The sequence below is a fragment of the Diachasma alloeum genome, unplaced genomic scaffold (genome assembly GCF_001412515.2).
Source record: "Diachasma alloeum isolate Michigan unplaced genomic scaffold, Dall2.0 Dall_scaffold_00279, whole genome shotgun sequence".
Lineage (NCBI taxonomy): Eukaryota > Metazoa > Arthropoda > Insecta > Hymenoptera > Braconidae > Diachasma > Diachasma alloeum.
In genome coordinates this window covers 907,897-929,824 of record NW_021680418.1, presented here as the reverse complement: position 1 = coordinate 929,824, position 21,928 = coordinate 907,897, and the positions used below count along the sequence as shown (strand labels likewise).

The following is a 21,928-nucleotide window of genomic DNA, read 5'->3' as shown; positions in this document are numbered from 1 at the left end:
CGCTGCAGTTTTGCGCATGCTCAGTAGGGTATCGTTTCAAACATGGAAAACAGCTATTTTTGGAGAAATAAAAACACTGTGATCTAATTGTCAAGGATGCGACGTTTCGTGGATGTAGAATTCGGTGTAGAATTAATTAAAATAAATTAGGTGTGATGAATCGGGGGAGAGACGATACGACAATCTGATCAATCAAATAGAATGTTATTTTATTTTTTTAATCTTTGCACATAGAGCAAGTATATTTTCCATACTTTTCAAAAGTATAATGCTTATACTCATCAATCATGCAACGATGATTTTCGACAAGTATTCTTCCATCTCAATATAGATCTGTACATTTAACAGAGTTCAGTAGCGAAACCGTAAACCGCTCGAAGTCGAAAAATGCAAATTTTAGGAGAGTCGAAAAACTAAATGTCTGTCCTTTGGTCAATTCTTCCAACCTCAATCATGAATTTCGTTGAGTGTTGAAGAAAACATGACAATTACATGAACTTTTTCATTAATTTTTTCTTTTAACAATTCGTGGGGTAGTATTCTCAGAAAAACTATGTGATTAAAGGAGGAAAATGGGACTAAATTACGTCTAGGGGAGGGTGAGGCAAAGTGGAAAACTAGCGTCAATTCAACTGAACAACCCATTCTCGAAAAAAAAACACTTAAACGTGTTCACCGTTTCGCTACTGAATTTTATTTAATCCTTTGTACTATTCGCTTTAGAATTAATGAACAAGTATTGCTCGTGGTATATCCTCGGGCTTGATTTTCGGAATATTAAGGTCGTGGAAAACATCCAACGTATCCCGAACGAATTTATCCATCATATCCTGAGTGTGACGCGGCGTTGGTGCTAGACGCAGTTTTTCATCACCTTTAGGTACTGTCGGATAATTTATTGCTTGCACATAATGCCCTTTATCACGTAGTAAAGCGTCTGCTATTTGAGTGCATAAAAGAGGATCGCCAATCTGTAAACAATAAAAACGAGCAATTAGACAAACAATTTGCCCTTCAATTCCGTAATGAAAGTGCAAGCAAAATTTTTTTTTAAATATTAAAAAAATTCCCACGACCCCATGTGCCACGGTAAATAAAACATTTATGATTTTCTCTTTTTTGCCTTATCTCTCAATAAAAATGAAAACCGCTCTTTCAAAAATATCATATTTTTCCTTTTTTTCCGCATCATTTATATTTTTAGCAGTTCTGTGTCATGCAAAACCGAATGGGAATTCTCAAAAATGGATCTAGACATTTCAAAGATAATTAAATCTGGGCCTCAATTCTTCTCCCCTCCTACCACTTCCCACCACAAATCCAAAAAAGTAAAAACTGCAATTACCTTGATCGGTATGATATGCGACGGCGACTCTTCAAGCGGAAGCCCAGCGGCAGTAAGTACAGACTTCATATACCCAACATTCTCCTGGTGTTTAGCCCTAAGCCGACGCCCCTCATCAGAAGCCAGAACCTCCACAGCGGTGAGGGCGCCATAAAGCGTGGTAGGCGGTAACGAAGTAGTGAAGATAAAGCCAGCAGCATAGCTCCTGACAACGTCAATCAACCTCTTCGAGCCCACAATGTACCCCCCGACATTGCCAAAAGCCTTCCCCAGAGTGCCAGAAATGATATCCATTTTATCCAGCACCCAGTCCCTCTCTCCGATTCCAGCCCCCGAGTAGCCATAAAGCCCAACAGCGTGGACCTCATCAACGAACGTGAGAGCCCCATATTTGTGGGCAATTTCGCACATCTCCTCCAACGGACAGATGCTGCCATTCATGGAATGTACAGTTTCGAATGCAACGATTTTCGGTAATGAGCGATCAACGCTTGCCAGCAACTCCTCGAGATGCCTCACGTCGTTGTGTCGAAATATGTGCTTGGGAACTCCGCTGTTGCGTATTCCCTGGATCATGGAGGCATGATTGCCAGCGTCGGAGAACACATGACATCCAGGCAATCTCTTGGCTAAAGTGAACAAAGTGGAGTCATTAGCAACGAAGCAGGAGGTGAAGAGGAGGCCAGCCTCCTTCTGGTGTAATGCAGCCAAACGTTTCTCCAGCATCTCATGGCCCATGGAATTGCCAGATATGTTTCGTGTACCACCAGCACCAGCTCCGAACTTGTCCAGCGCCCCATGAGCAGCTGCTGTCACCTCCGGATGGCGTGACATGCCCAAATAATCATTGGAACACCAGACGGTTATTGGCTTCTCCCCGCAGGAGTACTCCATAGCAGCTGGAAATTCCTGGGCCAGCCGGTTGACCTTCTTGAAGACACGGTAGGAGTGATCCTCTTTCTTCCTCTTTATCTGCTCGCTGAAGAATTCCTCGTAGGGGAAAATGGCTGGCTTTGGGTAGTGGCCGAGGTTGATAACGTCTTCCTCGACTGCTGAGCTTGCTTCCTTTATCGCGTCTTTCTCTTTCGAGAGGAAGGGGCATTGTTTCACTGGGGGTGAGGCCTCAGGTGAGGCCTCAGCTGTTTCGGAGAGGGTGCTCGAGGCTCGCGACATCACTGGACAGTGCTGACGGTAATTCATTAAAAGAGATGCACCATAATTGCGCACGTAATTTGCGGAGAGACGAGTCAAGAACGGACACGGCATTTCTAATAGTTTACCTGAAAACACAAATTCAGCTGTCATTACGGCCCTCACCCTTTTGGTTAAAAAAATTATATATGAAATGTATTCACATACAATTTTTTTTTCAATACTTCATTCGTTTTTTTATTTTGCAGAGGACAATTGAACGAAATGACTTTTGATTATCGGTTCGATGTTGAACTGATTAGAAATATCGCAATAGCGAATTATTATTGGTTATGTAAAGAATGGTGCAATGCCAATTCAGAAAATAACGTGGAACGAGGCTAAAGCACTTGGAGGACATTTGAGGGAAAGTTGGTCACGACTGAAAGGAAAGTTGAAATCACCTGATCACAGGGGTAAAAATATATGGATTGAATAGAAAAAATAAGGAATGATGCTCTCACCTCTCCTGACACTGACAATGTGACGACTGGCCCTCCTAACACTTTGTTGTACGAGCTGAAACCAGAATTATTGGTGATCGATTGTATCAATATTATTCAATCAGGGGCGATTCAAATGGGCCAACGGCCAAGGACGTTCAGTGCAATTTTTTTGGTGAACCCCTCCGTGTGCGTGTACTCTGCGAACTGAGTAAAATTGCTGCGCTCTGTCGTTTCAGTCCGTAACTCGTGGTTAAGGTGCTTCTTGCCAAAGGAGTAACCTCAGTCGTATACCCCCACTCCGTTCGAGGTTACTTATTTGGCAGAATTCAGTATAGGGGCGGGTGGGGTAAAGTGGACACTAGACTTTTTTTAATTATTCATAACTCAGAAACAAATTCATCAATTGAGCTCAGGTTAGGCTCGTCTGGAAGGGAAAGAACTTTTCTTTGTACTGAAAAAAAAGTTATTGCATTTCATCAACATTTCAACGCCTCATTAACATTTTTAAAAAAGTCGAAAGTGTCGGTTTACCCCAACTTCTATATTGTAGTACCTAATATCTGATACCGGTGGAAATTAGTGTACGCTGAGGAGAAATAAATTCGTCACATTTCATGAAAACTATCTCATCTCACAACTCTGGATATGAAACGTGGGCTTCACGAAGACGCAAACGAACATGGATTGCAATCAATGACAGCGGGATTTCATTATTCGTTTACGTGGAAATCTATTATGAAGTAATTAAAACACCAACACTTGGACCTATCCATAAAAACACAAAAAAATTTGCATCTTTGGATTCACCGGAAATGAGTAAACAAACCTGTTGTCAGAAGGCGGAAATGATGTGGTACTTCATTTGCACAAAAATTGGAGAAGAATTGGCACTTTCCTTTTATAAAAGGGATATAATCAGTAAGGAATGACAACAACTTTAATATGCTGAGTGAATGTATCAGGGTATATAGGGGAGGGTAGGGTAAAATGGACACTTTTGACTTTTTTATTAAAAATATTCATAACTCAGAAACAGATTTATCAATTGAGCTCAGTCTAAGCTCATCGCAAAGAGGAATAATTGTTTTTCAATTGGAAACCAAAATTATTCCATTTCACGAATAATTCAACGCGTCATAAATATTTCAAAAAAAGTCAAAAGTGTCCGTTTTACCCTACCCTCCTGCATGTGAACTTATTCAACGTGAAAATGTTGGTCAGTGCGAAAGATGGATTATCGACATGGTTTCGAAAATGGAAAATATTAATCTAAACTCTTCCCGATATTTTGTCCTTTCCACCCGCTCTTACGATGAATTTAATTCAAATTCTCACGGAAAGAAAAAAAACAGAATTAAGAGGTTGATAATTTTGAGTTTCAACATTACGCAGCAGTTTTAGACCGCTAATTACACAGAAACGTGATTTATTTTTCAATTTTGCATTTTCCAAACAGAAAGGCCACCGAGAATTAATCAAAAGATTTTTATACCGAACCGCACGATCTAAAGTTTCTCGACACAATTCTCTGAAGCCACTAATTTTACCCACATCCGCGGGATAATGTTGATAAAACTCATCTACTCGTTCACTTTCACTTTGCTACAGACCTAATGAATGCAAAATTCAAGATGTTGGTTTACCATGTTGCAAAGCACTGGTGAAATTTCGAGCCCTAACTACAGGGGTTGTTGGATCCAACTTGTTCTCGTCGTGATCGTAACTCGTATGAAATAATTTACACTGTCACGATCGTCTTATGACCGAGCCTAAACCAATGAGCAGGCGACTTTACGTGTTCGTTGCCACAATCACGTCAAACATTCGTCAGTGGTCAACCTTCTTCCTGTGACTATCTAAATGATCATGCAAGTTACGTGTCGCATAAAAACTACTCGTTTGACTGTTCATTAGAAGGGTAACACATTAAAAATTTGATGGTGATCGATGGATAAATTTTTATCTTTACTCCTTCATTCTTTCCACTTTAAATCATTATTTTCCCATATGTTATCCATTTATTCTATTTGATTCATTTTATCTATTTTCGATCGCTTGACGGACCTCAAATTGCCCTTAACCATCTGCCCAACTGTCTATCTATTGGTCTGGTTTTCCTAACTATTTAAAAGTTTAAATATTTTTTCAATGCAGGAGTTTCTACTGTGTAAATACAATAGTTCTTTTTGGTGATTCCCCGCAAGTACCGCATTACAGAAAATCGAGTACCGTCACAAGGAAGTCCTTATTTTCCGTGAGATGACTCATTCCTTTTCGGGGATTCCCAGAGTACCTAGGAATCTATACAATAGAGAGAAAAAATTTTTAGGTTTCACCTGTCGTAAACTATCAGATTGTTTTACTATAGTCTTGCGTCTGAATTTGCTCAGTAAATCCCTAAACCATCGGAAACATCAGTCAAGTGCATAGTGAACGAGTCAATATGAATATTCCGTGACAGATTAGCCCACATTAAAAAATATTCAACCGCTAAATTGAGTGAACGAATTTCGCGAATTGAGAGCCGTTTAAAATAGAAGAAATTGCAGCTCCCTTTAAATTTTACAGATTGTTCCGCCTCCATTAGCTGCTGCCAGCGGTGGACTTTAGATGGCAGGCCCAGTGCCTCGGCGAAGTGTAAGTAGAAATGCAAAATGACGGTTATTTTTTAGACTGCGTCATATGACCAAAAATGACGGTTTTGTAACGGTCATGCGTCGTAGAAATTTTCCAACTAAATATGAGGTCACATAATATTCATGAACAAGCAGAACATCAGATATATCTTGTTCTACTATCTCAAATTATAACATAATTATAATAGAATTGGTCGATGAGATTGGTTTCACATTTTCTTGAGTATTAGAAAAATTTTATAGCTCTAATAATCGCTAATGAATTCAAACCTCTTTGAATCATCTCATATATTATCATGGATTGTCACGTAAATGTACGGGACTTGCCATTCGGCGCCTCCTCCAGAAGGCAAAATTATTATTTACATTAAGGTATTAAATTAGCGATAAGAACCCCAGAGGCCCGCGTCATGTAAATCTATAATAATGGCTGTATAGAGACCCTTCCTAATCGAGATTCATTGGCGTTCGCCTCTAGAGAGCATAAAACCATTTAGAAATAGAAGAAGCACTCCGAACGCGCCTATTGGCGCCACTAATTTCAATTTGAAAACCGAAACAGCGGACGAGACTCAAACCATCGACGCAATTAAATCATTTATCCTTGCAACAATAATCTACCGCGATTATTCCATCCACAAGTCCAATCTGTTAGATCCAAACTTTCGATTTTGGCGAAGAAATTACAGTTAATTGATGTAGCATGAAAAATTAGTGATTTTTAAAGCATTCATTGATGAACTAAGGAAAATGGACAAAAATGCATCGAATGGCACTGACACGGACGAAATAAGGACGCATGTGGTATCAAAGAAATTATTGACTAGTCAAAGAGCCTTGGCGAGGGGAAAAGAGAGAAGCCATGGAGTCGGCGCGTGAGTAACGACTCGTGATGCGCCCTCTCTTCTTTTCTTCAGAGGAGATCCCAGACCCCCTCAGGGTCGTCCATTGCGGACATCGAGAATCACGCAAAAAACTCCCTGCAAACAGTTGCAATTCTACTCAACTCGACATTTCAAAAAGTACAAACGCGGCGTAAACTTGAATAAAGAAATTTGTGAACCCTTCGGTCTTGAATCATCGCTCCTCACGAGAGCGCCGGCTGAGCCATTCCATCAGTCGATCTCTATCCAGGATTATTAATTTAAGTAAGTCTTCGTGGCCGTATGTTTCGTTAAAATTGCACGTTTTACAATGATTTTATGAATTGCCAAGTTTGCACTGTCTGCAAGTATTAATTTTTCCTTTGTCTTGAGCTGTCAACGCTTTCTGACAACTGGCTATTTTAAAACCACTGGAACTACGTCATGCGGACAAACCACGATCAATAGGTTTCTTTGTTGCTTCGTTGAAATGACGGAGAAAAAACAATTTCCTTTGTCAAGAGTCTTGTAACAGTCTTGTACAGTTGTTCCATTAATCTACTTATTTGCATGCATCTGAAGCTTGATAATTGTTTCTATTTATGGTGAATGATTCTCTTTGATTCGTTGTTCTGCGCTCTTTTACGAAACGCTTCCGTTCATGGAATCGCTGTCTTCTCGGCGGATGTTTCATAGGTCCATTGTTGTAGAAGGCCCTTCACAGGTTCATGACCTGAGTTCAACGTCTCGAAACGGTAGACCTGGATTCGGGGCGTAATGAAAATTTTGATTGAGATGGCCGCGACCATTTCCCCGTTCGTGCACGCATTTCAGATGTCTCAGCACAATCTCATTCAGATCTCTTGGTGAATTTAGCTGTCCGGTTTTTCACGGAAGTATTGAGGAGAATTTCGCTCTAGTTACTGTGTGCGAGGGTCGTCACGGTTCAATTGGCGAATCGTGCGAGGCTTTTATATGAGCATTCAAGGTGATGTTGATAATCAGGCGCTGCGCATTTTTGAAGAACTGATCGGCGGGTAGCGCTTGTCGAACCCAAAATGCCCGAATTTTTATAGATTCATTTAGACACGTCGAATTGGAATTCGTCGCATTCGAATTCGTCGAATTCTTGTAATGGGACTTTCAAATCGATTGTTGATTCGCCATTTCTTTTAACTTACAATGAATTTATGGGTACAACTGTGGCGAAGTATTGCGGAATATTTTGTCCGGAAAATTTTGGGAAGACTGAAAGAAAATTTTACGCAAAACTCTCTGAAAATAGAAGCCTAATACTTACTGATGGATAATAGCTCATGGAATTCGCTGTGATATAAGAAGATAAGTAAATATCTCGAGATAAATTTTTAAATTGTATTTTGCACCGTTCAATTGAGCACAGTGCAGCATAGAACAAAGTGCGAGTTGTAAGATGCCAATCTAATCGTCATAGGATCGACGTTGCACCCAATTAAGACCAATCTGCAGCAATGGTCGACCATAGAATCCTTTACATTGCGTAAAAATTGAATCTCAAATATCGTCGAAGTCGATTTTCTTGGAATTGGAATATTCCCTGATATCGACATTTCAGATTTCCCTAATTTTTGTGTTGAGTTTCTGATAATTGTTAGGAAACAACGGAAATCAGGTTTCTGACTCTCTCCAACTTCTTAGTGACTGAGATCGCCATTCACTTTTGTCACTGTTCCAACAAGACTAGCACTAACAAAGTTTGAGGATATTCTCGGGTTTTGTAGAAAGTTTGAGAAAATCCTTTGGATTTACAGAAAATTTTGGGAAATTCTCGCGTTTTCTAAACAATTCGAAGAGGTTCTCCGAAGTTTCCAGAAAATTTGAGAAAATTCTTTGGTTTTTTTCTGACCGAAAATTGTCCGTAAATGGTCTTTGGTCAGTGACGAGTAGTTTACGTGTAAAATGACGATAAATTGACCGTTCAGCTCTGTCCATAGCCCATAACACAGTCGGCTTTACCGGCTATTTTTACTTACATTCTCCCGAAAACTTTACACTCGATCATTTCTTCAAGTATTTTCACAGGGCTTTGTTGAATCATTTTTTCACGGAACCCTTTCGTGAATCATAGTTTATTTCAGCGTTTTTTATCTCTGCAAGAATTTTTAAACCGAATTATTCGAAGAAATGGCGTGAAGACTCGTCCTTGCATTGTCCACATGTTTCCATGTTTTTATATTGGATTCCTCCAGCGTTAGATATAACCGAGGCCAGTGATTTGTTGATGTCCATCATCGTAGTATTCTATTTTTAGTGCACATCATATATATCACTTTTAGTTGCGTATTCCTACTCCAAATGCCCATAAGATACGATAATAGAGAAGAATCGAATTCTGACTAATGAAATTTTCTAAAATCAGACTGTCGATGGGGATATATAGCATCAAAATTTATGTACTAATTACCAAAATCAGAGAAGAATTGCAGGTAGTTCCAATAATTGAAACTTGATATTTTTGTTACTTTAGTTGGAGCAATCATTATTCCTCTTCATAAATAGATGTTTCATTTGGTCAAACATTCGCCGACCTTACTCTTTCCTTCAAGGAAAGAATTTCTCAACGAATTGAACTCTCACATTGCCCAATTTCTATTACCTATTCTAGAAAGTCAAAATTAGTAAAAATAGGGAAAAACTATTAAATTAAATTCATCGAAAAAACAAACAGTTTGGGGCGGTTTATTAATTATACAACAGTATATATAATAAATACTATATATTATATAATATATACATATATACAATTTTTTTTACAGAACGATATTTTTTTATTGCAGTAAAAAATGATTTTTTTTTGCAATTACTCTAAACAAAAGATTACAGTACATTAAAAAATACACATGTACATTATACTACATGACTTGATTAAAAGTGGATAATTTCAGAGATCGACTTGATGCGTTTTACTACAAAATTAACGAATGAGAGCCCAAAAAGTTTGCGGGAAAGTCTGTTCATGAAAAATGAATTCTCCTCAAGCTCAATTATTTCCCCTAAAATGAAATTTATCGATGCATAATTCCATAGTTATGTTCCATTCGCGTGTGCCGAAAATCCTCCAAAAATTTTCCACACAGAAAAAGAGAATTGGTTCTACGAGTAAACACGTTACAAAGCTCAAAACCGTCTCTGAATCACCAAAGCCGTAACTCAGAGTCGTCCACCCGGGGCTTCTCATTCCGTTTTGTAGGAAAACACCTGGGTCATCCCAGTCCCCCCTCCAGTCAGCGTTCAACGCAGGTACATTTCCCCGGGGCCAAGCCGACGAGTCAGTGAACGCTCACGGGAACGTGATAGCGAAACGAGTTGCCACAGCTACAGCACTCGAAACCCACAGACCAGAGCGAACAGCGAACACGCGGATCCCCGCTGATGTCCACGTGATCCGAGCATGCAATCCAACAACGGCATCGACCGTATTTCCCCTTCCCTTCCACCCTCGACCCGCCGGGTCTCTTCATTCTGCGTGCTCGCACCATTATTGTGCCCCGTTGCACTGGCCCTGTCCCCTTTATTTTTTCCCCAGTTATGTCTTCCCATTCTCATTGTTCTTTCTCTTGATTTACTGTTTTTTTTAGCTTCTACCATTATTCGATGAGCAATTCAACTGTTGACTTTCGTCGTCACCTATTTACTTCAGTCCATTGTCTTAGTTTTTTTATGACTTTGTTTTGCGTGAGATCACTTCCAGCATTAGATCTAAATGATAACGAGATTTTCAGATTTTTTTTTGTAAATTCAGATATCAACGGGAGGGTGGGACTCCAGATTTAAATAATGAGTTGAGTTGGATCAGATCTGGTCCGACTTCACCTGAAGTTTATAAAAATGAGCACATTGTCACATTATTTTATGGTGATTTCTTCTGTGAGTAGAAAAATAACCATCTCACAAATTTCGCAAATGGACAAATTGAAAAAAAAATAATTTCAAGCTACTCTATGTTTCAAACTTTACTGTAAAGTTTAATAGAGTTGAAGTTTGTTAATATCTCTTTACACTCGAATTTCTCTCTATAAAAAGATACCGACACGATTCTGTGGGAAAATGTCCGTCGAAAATTTTCTTTATGTTTGAATGGGATCAACTTATTTTAAAAGATTCGATTGTTGAATTGTTCGGATTCATCAGGTGTCCATGCTGATTATTAAATACGTACTTTTCAAAAAACTTTATTTTTCTCAGTGCACCACCTTTGCTAGGTCAAAATCTCGATGGAGAAAAAAACGTCTAGACTTTTGTAAATTGAAACTTCCCGGTTCCCTCGAGCGAACCAAACTCCATTGCTCTCGAATGGAAACAGAGAAATCATAATTACCTAATTCCCTCGCCAAACAATGAAGATTAAGATCTAATCTGATTGTCACTGAAATTTCGAATATAAAAATATAACAATGAAATAGTTGATCATGAGCTCATTTCGAGGCCTCCAGCAGAAAATTATAGATTTTTCTTATCATTAGTTTACTGTATCCGATAATTAGCCGGAGAATCTCATAAACAAGCGATAAGCACATGGCCTACGAGACGGGTGAGAAATATACAGCCATGTGCGCATGTGTTCATTACACTTGACCGGTATCAGACGAAAACGTGCTCTAATCAAAAAACAATATTATTGATCTAATAATACTAGATGATAACATAATACATAAGTAAATACATATATACAACAGTTTTTTTATCGCCCAGACAGGTTTGTTTGTTTATTTTGTCCTGCGTGCTCACTTCGATCTATTTGTTTGCTTTAGTTATTGCTTTATTCCGTCTACCTGTTGTACTTAAAAGATAATTGGCTCGTCGAAAATGGACAATAAGACTCTTGTTGATTATTCCGACATAATTGGAAATAACAGATAGATCGTGGGCTCCGATTTTTATGTCACCATTACTTTTTGTATTCTGTTTTCGCTGAATGCTGAGGTGTTAACCAGTTGGACAACAGCGAGAATTGCCATTTCAAGGCTCCTTCTCAATTTCTAATATCACATTGTAGTTTATCCACAATTTTTGCGTTGCAGTTTTCAGAAAAGAGAAATAATTAAGCACAGTTTCGGAAATATTCAATTTCGAAGAGTTTTGAGTTTTCGAACTTGAGAACGCTAAAACTTATTAGACAAGAATGCCGAACTTTTTAGACGAGAAAGCGTCGAAAGAATGGTTTTGAAGCGGCAAACCCCACATCACCGAGGTGATTTCATTCCGGAACAATTTCAATATATTTTGCATTGCGTCAAAGTCGTGATTGTTCATTTGTCATTAAAAAGAAGTATTTAGCCAACTGAAAATAAAGCAATTTTAACTTTCCGGGCAGGGAAGTTATTGTAATGCCCCCGAAAATGAAAAATCGATTTTCCATGATATCTCCACGTTTCAAGGTGTTTCTAATGTTTCTCGATAGTTTTTAACAAAATGTCTGTGTGTGTGCGTGTGTTACTTTGTACGTATGTGGTCAAAATTTTGGTCAACGATTTCTCGTGAACGAATGGTCCGATTTTTATATATCAATTGCGCTGAAGGAGAATCGATAAAAAAGTCTTCCCGTTTCATCAGACATCGCTTCCGTTTGTACTTCTATCAATTCATATTTTTTTTGTTAATAATACATTGGGCCGAGGTGCTTACGTCGTCAGATCACGACTCACACCGGGCTGCGATGCGTGCTGTGGAACATGAAAAAACAGTAGGTGCACGCGCTCTCCGAGTGTTCGTCCAGTTCATCCCCACCCCAGACATCCAATGTTTTCCCCTCTGTTATTCAGGGGAGTCGTATAAAAGCGAACAAGACGGCTGGCCTCCGATTAGTACACAACGCTCAGCTGTTCGAATAATATTTACACGTTATAAAAGTTCCTCAAACCCACCGATTTATAAAAAATCTATTCAAACGCATTTACTCACAGTGATTCAGAATCGGTTGAATTGTGTTATTTTTCTCGCGATTTGCTCCATTTGAGGGGGACAAGGACACTGATTATTGCTTCGACCTGTAATCTAGGTGAAAAAAATGCCTGTCGAGGTAGCCGCACCTGGGCAGCCTGCTCACACAGCCCACAAAGTTTTTAATGGGTATATTTTATTTCATCAATTTGTCATTTCCTTTAAATATACTTTGATCCTTCAATAACCGTTCATTATCGATCTTCAATATATTTATTTATTTTCAATATATTTATTGCAATTAAATAAATGAACGTACATTCGAGTTGAATCGAATTAACAAAGATACACCGCCAAATGAGCTAAGTCGCTCTACATCTTCACGCGACATTCGTCCGACTACAACTGACTCGCGTCATTCCCTCATTCGGGCAAAACACTCTTTTCCTTCTCTATTTCAAAAATATCCTCTCCCTCGCACTCATTCCTAACGAATACACCTTTGTCCCAAAAAAACCTCACTGTTCGTTACACAGGCCACCCTCAGAAGAAACACCTTTTTATCTATGTGAACACTTTAATTAAAAAATCTTCAAGACTCTACCCAGTCAGAAGGTAGTTGACACTATGAATATCTACGAGAGACGAAAGATGGTTGCTAGTGAGGCCCAGGATTAATATAGACCCAGGAGGGCAATATAATTTTCTGTACTGCTTCTCACGATTTCTCGTCTGGGAATTGGTATTACATACTTCCCAAACTCGAAAACTTGAAAATCACTACAGAAAAATATTGTTCCTGGGCTGTTGCGATGGAGTTTTTTTACTCGTGTGGTTGACCAGGCCTCGCCTACGGCTCGGACGCCAACACCACACGAGTAAAAAACCCCATCGCCACAGGCCGGAAAAATACTATTCCACCCCCTGAAGCAAACGCTCGGTCTTTCTCTCTTGACCCCGCCTGCTCGCCAGGTGTACTTGTGGGAAAAACCCATCAGTAAAAGTCGCGAGAGGACTGTTCCCCATTTTACACTCTCAGGGATGACCCCCTCGCAATATAAAGCAATAAACCTTTCCTTAACATAAAAGAACTTGGGAGAGTGAATTTTGATCTCGGGGAAAACCCCGAAATCCAACTGTTGGAATTATTATATGAGTGAGACGTAGATGAAGGCAAAAAGTCATCTCTAATGAGTTCATTTTTCTTGGTATGGATTGTATGTTTAATAACACCGGAGTCAGGAGTTTATAAGAATTTTGTTTAGTCTCAGTAGAGTGGAGGAGTGGGATGAATGCCTCTTTATGGATCAGATTTTTGACCAGAGTTCGTCACCAATTTCTTCGTCTCGAATCAGTCTCTCGGAGAGCTTTGAAAAGTAAAGACGTGCCCTCATTAATAAAACCAGTTAAATTCAAATAATCAATCACGAGTGTCTTCATTTATCGCCATAATCCTAATACCAACACTTCCAATATCTATAATACCACGTTACCGATTTTTCCAGAGAACCCAAGAAGATGAATAAGCTCTGCCGTCAGCTGTCAATTGAGAGTCCAAGTATAACGGGACGTGACTGTGTCTTCAGTTTCGACGTTCCTGTCCCAGATGTGCCCAGCCACGGTGCTAGAATTCGCGTAGTGTGCGCCGGTGCCTGCTACCACCCCAAACGTTCCCCAAGTCTCACAAGTTTGACATCAGTATCGAGTTCAAGCAGTTTGGCAACTGAGGCTTCTCTAGAGGGCGATTTTCCCGTAACTCTGCCGCATCACGGAGTCCGAGATGCATCTCTATTCCCCGGCTACGAAGTCGCTGGTATTGTTGAGTCACTTGGCTCTGGACTGAGTGACGACTGTGCATTTACTGTCGGCGATCGGGTTATACTTTATCCCTACGAGGGAATACCCAATGGTTATGTGGAGTATCTCGTTGTTCATGATCTCAAATACCTCATTAAAATACCAGATAATGTATCACTGAGTGTCGCTGCTATGCTCCCCGCCGGTGCTCTACTCGCTATGAACACTGTCTTCGCGGCTCACGAACACGTACAGGTATGACGAATATTTGTAAATAATTATTTCTTCCCATGCGCTACGGGATACACCGTTAGGAAAAAAAATAAATTTCGTGGACGGTTGATTGCGAATTTTCAGGACAGTGATATCGAATGCGATTTAGGGGGGGGAAAATCATGAAATTTCAGGTTTCAGTAAATTCGATAGCAGTTGGGAATAACTTCTCGGGGTTGCGGGAATCCAAATTCCGAGCAGCATTCGCTGCGGCCACCGACGGTTCTCACATTACGTTTGAGTTTATAATGGCAACTCTAGTCGGAAAAAAATGACCTGTCAGGGTTTTTATGTACATGATTCGAACATGCCCAGTTCTATTTTCTCTCAGTATTTTAACGTCTGTCTATATTATATTTGCTTATTTTGTTTGGCTAAATAAAATAAAATAATCCAGAAATAATTCGCCGGGGCCAGGTTGCGAACCCAGGGCCTCTGTGTTTTGCGCACACTTTACTTTTATTTGTTATAAAGTTTATTTATTTCATAGTCAGAGCGTGGATACACGAGTAATAATTATCAAAATATATGAATTTAGCGGTAAAACGTCATCTCTTTTTTCAGCAACTTGTGAAAGAGCGTGGGGAGAACAGTGTCTGCAAGATCCTCATCGTTGGTACCGGTGGATTGGCTCTTTGGGCCCTGCGAATTGCTGCCTATCATTTCACGAACATGCGAGACAAGGTCACAATAACAATAGCTTCATTGAAGGACGACGGATTAAAAATGGCACAAGAATTTCAACGGTAACTATTACCACTAAATCCTGACAATTATGTTGTGGGATAGATTCACCCAAAAATAGAGAAGTTTCTAGCGATAAAATTATATTGATGTCGATATTCAATTTGGATGAAATTAGAAAATTATCAAGATTGAGAATGGGTCCCATAACAGTCTGTCTGTCCGTGTTATTCACCTCTATCTGAAGTCTTCTATCTGTCCCCAATTAATGTCAACAACACGTGACCAATAATGAATTGATCGCGGTGACTGATCGCCAGTCGTGTCTTGATTTTTATCGAACTCATTAATTTTTGGAAAAACCCTTTAGATATAAAATCCACCTCAAGCCATTTAAACTCGATACTAACATATAGAATACCATCTAGAATATCATATCAAACAGTTTTCCCCCCAGAGCGCAAGTAATCATTTTTTCAATCATAAAGAAGATTAACATCGATCTGTCAGTTCATCCGTTTTATTCACAAACAGTAAAAATGTGATTTCCAGGGTGAACGTAGTAGAGTGGAACGAGGGCCTCTACGAGAAACAGTTGATCGAACGCACAATGGATGCGTGTCGCGGTCAAGTGGACGTTGTCATTGACTTCGGCACAACATCCAGAAGCCTCCATCGCAGTATGCAATGCCTAAGTAAAGGTGGAGTTGTTTTTGTGATGAAAGAAGTGGCAGATCGTTTGTTACCAAAATTTAGCCGACGAGCGGAGGAGCGCCAAATAAGCATAAAGTCCGTGGAGCTTGGTACACTGGAGCAGTTGACTGAACTCGTACAATTAGTGGCGTCCGGTGAAATAGAGCCACCACCTCACACTGTTTATCCGGCTGAAGAGGCAATGGATGTTGTTCACAAACTCTGTCATTCACAAATTCAAGGTAGAGCCATTCTTCGCTTCTACCCCGCGGATTAGACGCGGCGATTAAGGTTGAAAGCCTGAGGACATCAGTTATCACTGATTATTGATGATTCTCGATGATCGGCGCATCGAAATTCATCCGAAGAGAGTATATTATGGAGTGAAGACGAATGGATGGTTTCGTTTTGGATGAATAACGTCAAGTTTGGGATATTGGAAAAAGAGCAGACTTATTTGACAGAGATTAACCATATAATTAACATGAGTATGTAGAGTGATAGTTCAGTTTAATTATCATGATGAACGCATACAAAGTTCGATATAAATAATGCGTATTTGCGTGAATTTTCAAAATTATTGTGACGAAGTGGTGAAAGGATTTCAAGAATACTCTGAGAATTGGGAGAATTTGAGGAAAAATATCCGAAGAAGCTTTCAGTTGGTAGAATTCTTGTTGAAGAAATACTTCTTACACCTCCGAACCTCTTTCTGTAGAAGATTTTCGAAAAATCAGGTACATGTCGTTCACCACTTCACAATTTATCTGAGGACAAATGAAAGTAGTGGGATATGTCCTTTAACATTACAATATGTTTTGGATATTAATAACTGTTGAAAGGTCTGGTTAACTTGAGATGGGTTCATAAAAACTTGAAGCAATATCGAGGTAGGAGAACTATTGTTTTTGCATGCTGAACCAGTTGTTCGGAATAAAAATTCACTGAAGGCTCGAGTGCGCCTTAAAAATCATAAGCCTTGTTGAAAATCCTAGATCAGTATTGCTGTGTTAAACTTTTTTAAGACTGTAAGTTTTGTTCAGGAGGTGGTCATTTTTATTTTTACTCATCTTAAATGTAATAAGTCGAAGTTAACTTGTAACGCACCGCATCGTAATGGCCAATGTCATAACAGTGATGTATTATACTATAAATCTTCGTAATATAATCGATATGTTTTTATTTAAATGATGATTGTAGTGATATTGTCCTCTCCTTTTTCCTGTTGTGTTAATTATTGACAGCATGTGACTGTTATCAGAAAGACAGTGCGACTGCTTAAGGTCCAAATAATTTTATTCGAAAATGAAACTATTCATTCTCTCTCATTTTTCTGAGAACTTGAGTCGGCATTGGTTGAAGAGTGGGGGCCAGTGAAAAGTTCTTCATTTCAGGGAAATGGTACCCCTACAGCCCTTTCCATGAGCAACTAGCGAGAGTCTACTGTATCCTCTTCCCATGAGCCTTCAATTGAAAGCCCGAGTTGAAGACTCGAGTTTGTAGCAAAGATGTCAGACAAGATATGAATGTTTTTTTGAGCTCAAATGAAAGAGCGGGTCGAGAAATGGCGTGCTAGGACCTCTAAAGATGGTGTTGAACCAGGGGAGACTCCTAGACCCCAATGTTCTATACATACTCCTAGACCCCATTGTCCTCCTAGACAATGATGTCACAACTCTGCTTTTCAATTGAAAACAGATATCATCTTTAGAGACATCTCCTATGTGAGGGGCTAATGAGCTAGTGCATAGCCACCTGGCGCTATCTACGTCAACCTTGCGAGAACTATCCAAATTTTCTGTATACTAGAGCGCTGCAACTTTATTTGGCGTCACAACAAAATTCACAGACTCCTTATATTTGTTTACAATCAAGTTTAAACTCTCAACAACTGTTCAACAATTGGAAATTCAGGTCTTCCATTGAAATTGAAGTCTGTGTGGCTTGAAAAATACAATGTCCAGTGATCCGATTCAGTACTCTGAGAAATATCAAGATGATAAATATGAGTATAGGTTAGCCAAGGCTGCGATGTTCAAAAATCGAGTGATTCCACAAAATACAATTTCCTGTGCAATTTCAGGCACGTCATATTGTCAGCTGAGATTGCCAAGCATGTTCCTAAGTCTCACTTAATGTCAGAAACCGAGTGGAGGAACCTCGGAGTCCAACAGAGTCCGGGATGGGTCCACTACATGATGCACGTACCAGGTAAATAAATTTTAGAATGAAACAGTCGATTCTGTGAATATCAAATTTTGTAATTAGTGTAGAATTTTTTATAATTTAATTGTGGGGACCTGAATTTGTGCGTGATTACGAAAATTTAATCTGTTGTCGAAATAAATTCCCAAGTGTCTGACGACATTTTTGTGAGGGAGCCAGTCCCATACTCTAATGTCACCTTTATGATATTGTTCAATCTTCACTACTCGTTCTCATTGCAGAGCCACACGTATTACTATTTCGTCGTCGAAGAACTGACATTCCATTGGTCGTAAGAAATGGTCTCAATGAGTCGACGGCCATCAGATGCAACTAAATTGGACCAAAACATCAAGTGAAATTTACAGGTGAATGAAGTAAAGTAAAATTTATTATTCACATAATAGACAGGGAGGTACATTATGACAATCACATTACAGTGCTAAAGCCCCTACGAGACCACCCCAAGAGGAAAATCCCACAACTGAAAAATATCCTACAAACTCTATTTTTTGGCAAATTAAAAAATGGAATAGACATTAATCCTAATCTACCGGCGATTGTTTCAACGAGCCAGCTGTGTTATGAGGGCTGCACACATTTCAAAAAATTCCATTGTATGGTGGCCAGTTGATTGAGATGGAAGAGAAGTAGGATCTGCAGGAAATGTTTAATTATTACGTATAAATTATTTATCTCTTGTGAATTTTCTAGCCAAGTGATTCAAGTAGGCGAACCCATTTGCAAATATCTCTAAGATCAATTGGTTTGGAAAAAATGTTAAGCCTTTTTTGTTATCCATCAAATTTTCAATCAAATGAGTTTCTCAAGCCAACTCTCCAAACCATCTTTTAAAGACAGTGGCAAATCCGTTGTGGGCTTACATATAATCAACATAAAATAATAAACAGTAAGTACCTTTCATAAAATCATCTGCTTCATCATTCGCCAGTGACTTGAAATCTAAGAGGTAGCTTTTGTAATCAACTTGATAAAGTTGAAGGGACATTTTACTGTGTCTATTTGCCAACTTGTTCTGCTGTCTAACGCGAACACTGTAGGCATTTATAATTTTCCATTCGAAATTCAGAGCTTTCATGGCTCGATAAACTTCATTCATGATGTCATTTGGCTTTGATTGAGATCTGATGCCTAGATGCCATTTTGCTCGCTTCACGGGGGTTCCTCGAGCTCCTTGAGGTAGAGGCTGCGTACTCGGCTGAGAGCCCTGTTTCTCACGAAATGCTGTGAATTATTTAATTGAATTATTAAAAAATACTGCATTAATGGACGATGTGATAAAGTGGTGAGGAGAACAAGGAGATGATTTTACGTTGCATTGGCAGGTTATTTTGTTGGTCTCTCATCGAGGTAAAGGTTCAGGAAAATTTATCAGAAAGTCTTTTTCGTAGAGAAGTTGATATAATACAAACGAAGAGCCTTAACTTTGGCCAGCTGAATCTAATAATTTCAGATATTTCAGTTTTGATATGGTAAAATCACATAGAATTTGACGAACCTCTACAGAGCTTTTATCTGCTAAATTTAATTTGCGAAAAGGCCTGGTGTTTTCCCCCTAAAAAGCTCTTGTCTTCATAATATTGCCATAATTACAAAAACGATCTTCTCAAACTTAAAATCCACGAGAACATGAATAAATCATAACTAAAAACTAAACAGACCCTTACGTGCGATTCGTTCTGGATGTGGTCTGAGGGGGCTGCTAGAATTATCACTGGGGCTGAAGGCAACTGGAGGTGGGCTGGAGGCTACATAAAAGTCCTTAATCTCAGCCTTGGCAGCCTCATCCGCAATCCTCTTATTATCAATGATGAGATGATAAGCGATTGCCAGTTGATCGTGAGGGTCTCCAGCTAGCAATGCAGAGTGTACCTCAGCCTCTTTAACATTGAATTTCTCACAAACTTCGTTAATTGCGTCAATATCAATGACCGAAGAGTCCTGTTCAACTGGGGATGGGAAGAGATAAGTGGGTAAATCCTTCTGGAACCACTCGTGCTTCTTTATGTCCTCTATTGTCGCACGTTTCATTGGATCAACTTGGAGCATGTGGCATAAAAGACTGACTACGGTTTTGTTCAAATACTCGGGGATTGGAAATATTCCAGACTTAATTTTACGAAATAATGTGGGCACATGTTCGTCGTCAAACGGTAGTGTACCACAGAGTAATGCATATAAAATGACTCCACACGACCAGATATCGACCTCCGGACCTGCGTACAGTTTGCCTGATATTACTTCAGGTGCTGCGTAGTTTGGAGAGCCACAGGATGTTCTCAAAAATTCACCATCCATCATCATATTTGAGAGGCCGAAATCAGCAATTTTAACGTGCAAATTGTGGTCAAGCAAGAGATTCTCAGGTTTAAGGTCTCGGTGGACGATCATGTGTCGATGGCAGTAATCAACACCTGAGATTATCTGCTGGAAGAATCTGCGGGCCTCGTATTCCTTCAGCTTTCCATGTTTAACGATGTAATCGAATAGCTCTCCGCCTGACACATATTCCATTATCATGAATATGTCCGTTGGAGTGCTGATAACTTGATACCTGGAGTTGTTTTCATTATTAGAGGCCTGATGGAGGATCAGTGGTAGAATGGATTGAGAGGTGTATGAATTTTTGTAATTGTGAAACTACAGAAAAATTCGGAAAAAAATTAGGGACTGACCAATTTGACATGGAATACCTCGTATGCGACAACTACATTCACTTCAACACTTCAATGGTTAGAATATATTTTTCTCTTACAATTTGATGATGTGTGGATGTCGAAACAACTTTAGATTCTGGATTTCTCGTCTAATTTTTCCGACGACATCTAAACTCTTTATCTTCTGTCGATTCAGAATTTTCACTGCGACTTTGTGTTTCGTCAGAACATGTTCTCCAACTGAAAACAAGTCAATGTTATCAATTGAGCCTGGAAATCTTAATTTTTTGTTGTAATCACAGTGAGAGAATCTGAATTCAACACATACTTTTAACTTTTCCAAATGTACCAACTCCGAGTGTCTGTCCCAGCGTATAGTGTCCAATTTTAACAATTGGCTGAGGCTGATTAGTCGCAATTTTCTCAGCCATTTTGACAAAGCTCTAAACAAAAATATTTGTTTTTCCTGTTGAAGAGAATATCGAGTATTTTCATTATCCCACAATCGTGTGTACTTACTCAAGAATATCACTTAATCATATGTTAATTGATAGATCGTACGATGGCGAGAAAACTCCTTAACCTAACAACAACAACTGCCGCACAACAGAGAATTACCTTGAGCAATAATTTTATTTTTCACCAGTGTACGAGTACACGAGTAATTTTCTGCGTTTGTGTCTTCATTTATCGGACCCCCCGCTGTATTTAGCTATCGCACATTTACGGTCTTGGATTCACCACTTTGACAACTACCGCCAATATCATATGAGGAATTTACACTCAAAATGGAGTTGTTTACGAGAATTGGTCACTTAACAAATTCTAAGGCATTCTTTGATGTTTGTCAACTCACATAGATAAGGTTGTGCTGTATCGTGTATCATAATTTTATTTCGTGATATATGTATCGGCAGGGATCTGCAGGAGCTGGTTCTTCGTCATTCCTTCGCGACTCATATTCAGTAAAACTTTTATTTTCAAATTGGAACTGGGAAATAACTGGAATTCGAACGCGAATGTCTAACGAATGACAAGATTCAGAGAAAATAGGATTTCTCGATCGAGGACCGATTCTTTTGACTCGATTAGTCGGTTGGAACGATCATTTTCAGTCGAGATCGATCCATTCGTGATTTTCCCCCGCCAAATACTAACTCATAATTTTAAAGATAATTGAATAAATTCCATTCGAATT

At 39.2% G+C, this 21,928-nt stretch overlaps 4 protein-coding genes across 13 annotated transcripts; 2 read left to right on the top strand and 2 right to left on the bottom strand.

Annotated features, from left to right (window-relative positions):
* Positions 1-185: 185 nt before the first annotated feature.
* On the bottom strand, positions 186-4,788 carry LOC107038275 (5-aminolevulinate synthase, erythroid-specific, mitochondrial). The gene is made up of 4 exons (XM_015257286.2): positions 4,626-4,788; positions 3,001-3,055; positions 1,346-2,625; positions 186-971 (listed from the first exon to the last, which is right to left on the bottom strand). Exons 1-4 carry the CDS (start codon positions 4,626-4,628, stop codon positions 726-728), a joined length of 1,584 nt encoding a protein of 527 aa, XP_015112772.1. The 5' UTR covers positions 4,629-4,788; the 3' UTR covers positions 186-725.
* Positions 3,271-17,035, top strand: LOC107038276 (quinone oxidoreductase). Of its 4 annotated transcripts, XM_015257291.2 has the most exons (5): positions 3,271-3,900; positions 5,551-5,619; positions 13,906-14,452; positions 15,035-15,216; positions 15,689-17,035. In XM_015257291.2, exons 3-5 carry the CDS (start codon positions 13,919-13,921, stop codon positions 16,122-16,124), a joined length of 1,152 nt encoding a protein of 383 aa, XP_015112777.1. In that variant the 5' UTR covers positions 3,271-3,900; positions 5,551-5,619; positions 13,906-13,918; the 3' UTR covers positions 16,125-17,035. The 4 variants fall into 4 exon arrangements, with proteins under 4 accessions (XP_015112777.1, XP_015112776.1, XP_015112775.1 ...); XM_015257290.1 differs by lacking the exons at positions 3,271-3,900; positions 5,551-5,619 and adding an exon at positions 6,549-6,766; XM_015257289.1 differs by lacking the exons at positions 3,271-3,900; positions 5,551-5,619 and adding an exon at positions 12,315-12,589 and having other exon boundaries at positions 15,707-17,035.
* Positions 17,036-17,651: 616 nt separating this feature from the next.
* On the top strand, positions 17,652-18,981 carry LOC107038262 (cyclin-dependent kinases regulatory subunit). Its single transcript, XM_015257267.2, has 4 exons — positions 17,652-17,862; positions 17,931-18,058; positions 18,295-18,420; positions 18,493-18,981. The coding sequence occupies exons 1-3, from the start codon at positions 17,804-17,806 to the stop codon at positions 18,387-18,389; spliced, it is 282 nt and encodes a 93-aa protein (XP_015112753.1). The 5' UTR covers positions 17,652-17,803; the 3' UTR covers positions 18,390-18,420; positions 18,493-18,981.
* LOC107038259 (5'-AMP-activated protein kinase catalytic subunit alpha-2) lies at positions 18,414-21,808 on the bottom strand. 7 transcript variants are annotated; one of them, XM_015257262.2, is made up of 7 exons: positions 21,587-21,808; positions 21,250-21,326; positions 21,059-21,173; positions 20,829-20,970; positions 19,735-20,627; positions 18,971-19,297; positions 18,414-18,709 (listed from the first exon to the last, which is right to left on the bottom strand). In XM_015257262.2, the coding sequence occupies exons 3-7, from the start codon at positions 21,159-21,161 to the stop codon at positions 18,618-18,620; spliced, it is 1,557 nt and encodes a 518-aa protein (XP_015112748.1). In that variant the 5' UTR covers positions 21,162-21,173; positions 21,250-21,326; positions 21,587-21,808; the 3' UTR covers positions 18,414-18,617. The 7 variants fall into 7 exon arrangements, with proteins under 7 accessions (XP_015112748.1, XP_015112744.1, XP_015112745.1 ...); XM_015257258.2 differs by having other exon boundaries at positions 21,250-21,808; XM_015257259.2 differs by lacking the exon at positions 21,250-21,326 and having other exon boundaries at positions 21,059-21,196; positions 21,349-21,808.
* Between the last annotated feature and the right edge of the window lie 120 nt (positions 21,809-21,928).